The sequence below is a fragment of the Mercenaria mercenaria genome, chromosome 12 (assembly GCF_021730395.1).
Source record: "Mercenaria mercenaria strain notata chromosome 12, MADL_Memer_1, whole genome shotgun sequence".
NCBI classification, from domain to species: Eukaryota; Metazoa; Mollusca; class Bivalvia; order Venerida; family Veneridae; genus Mercenaria; species Mercenaria mercenaria.
In genome coordinates, this window is record NC_069372.1 from 37,731,823 (window position 1) to 37,733,753 (window position 1,931).

General features: G+C 39.5%; 1 protein-coding gene across 1 annotated transcript; it reads right to left on the reverse strand.

The window, feature by feature from the left end:
• Positions 1–328: 328 nt before the first annotated feature.
• LOC123543902 (uncharacterized protein K02A2.6-like) lies at positions 329–994 on the reverse strand. The gene has a single exon (XM_045329967.2). It carries the CDS (start codon positions 992–994, stop codon positions 329–331), a length of 666 nt encoding a protein of 221 aa, XP_045185902.2.
• Between the last annotated feature and the right edge of the window lie 937 nt (positions 995–1,931).

Here is a 1,931-nt window from a genome sequence, read left to right on the forward strand (position 1 = left end):
CAATCTCCACACGATACGAAACGGGATCAATTTTCATGTTTATTTTGCCTGGAATCCAAGTATCTCGACCACTTCGATAATCTCTGATCGTAACACAATCACCAATATCGAAATTACGCATATTGGATTGCTGATGTTCTACTCTATTTCGCAAACTAGGTTTGAGTTTCTCCAGTCAAGTAGGTAAGTTACGTCCATAGAATAGACTGGCTGGACTGACTTTAGTAGTTTGGTGTTCTGCATTCCTGTAAGCTAATAAGAATTTTGAGAGTTTTGTTTGAACTGTGCCTTGATCATGTTTCGCGGCTTTCAATGCCTGTTTCATTGTCTATACAATTCGCTCGGCCAAACCGTTCGTCTCCGGATGATATGGTGCACTATACGTAACTTTGACACCATTCTTTTGTAAAAATGTACGGAACTCTTCACTTACAAATTGAGGTCCGTTGTCACAGACGATTTGGTCACAAATTCCACAATCTGCGAAAATAGCACGGAGGACTTCAATGGTATGAGTAGCTGTAGTAGAATTCATAATTTTCACGACAGGCCACTTAGAATAAGCGTCCACGGCAACAAAAAACATGTGTCCAAGAAAAGGACCGACAAAGTCCACATGTACGCGACTCCAGGGTCTCGTTGGGAATTCCCACGGATGAATAGGAGCTTCTGGTGCACTTGATTTGTTCCGCGTACAACCGTTACATGATTTAACTAGGGTAGCTAAGTCCTGATCTAAGTTTGGCCACCAAATATAGCTGCGAGCATTTTGTTGTAGAGCCTCCGGTACCACTACTCTACAGCCCCACATTAAACATCCCTGATGTAGAGACAATTTCTTTCGTCTGTTCCAATATGGATCAATTTCAGGCGAAACAGAATCAGGTTTATATCTACTCCAACCATGTTGCACCATATCGTACACTTGTGATAGAATTTTGTCTCTACGTGTAGCATTGGCTTTCTGTATAGCTGTAACAGGAAGTGTATCCATTACACTGTGAAATATACGTCCGTAGAATCAGAGTTTTCGGACACCGTTCCTCTTAATGGTAACCTCGACAATGCATCACAATTTCCGTGTGCTTTTGTTCCTTTGAATTGTATGTCATACTGGTACCCGGCTAAAAATATAGCACCCCAAACTAATGCGAGTGCCTCTTTATCAATTTGGCTATAGTTCTTTTCTGCACTGTTTAAGCTTCTAGACGCGAAAGCTATAGGTCTATCAGAACCGTCTGGCAACTTGTGGCTTAAAACTGCTCCGATCCCATATGAACTTGAATCACATGCCAACAGCACTGGTTACTCAGGGCGCTTTTGTTTGCAAAAAAGCCGGTTTGGGCTTTAGGTTTTGGTTGGTATAAAAAATAATGATAAACTTAAACTGGTTTCTGTTAAAATGAGTTCTTGAACAAACAGGCGGTTTATATGAACAAAATGACGAATCTAGAAAAACTGGTGATTACATTTATTCTAAATGGAGATAAATGACAGATTTTGTATCTAAGAGCCAAACATATTAAATAGCATGTACTACTATTAATACTCCTCATGAGCCGACACTATTTAACATGTGTATATAGCAAGGATAATTATGGCATAGACAATTGAGTAACTGCCTATTGCACTCAACAACATAAACCATTAGACCAATTTAGTGAATACAAATGTTTGTTTTTGTTAAGTTTAATGTCAGACTGACAGAATTATAGGTCATATATCAACTTTCAATGAATTATTTAAGGCATGGGCGGGCAGCTAGGTTAAACCACTGTCCTTTAAGTCAGCTGGATTACGTAAAAATCCACGCATAAAAGAATTCTACACCCTGAGCAAGGTTTTGAACACACAGCAGTGCAGGACAAATAATTTAAAAGCAACTACCCTAACCATCCGGCCACAAAGACTAAGACTGAGATGCAATCATT

What these genes read in the sequence shown, in the direction of transcription:
- LOC123543902 (XM_045329967.2), bottom strand. Translation starts at nt 994, where the DNA reads ATGGATACACTTCCTGTTACAGCTATACAGAAAGCCAATGCTACACGT.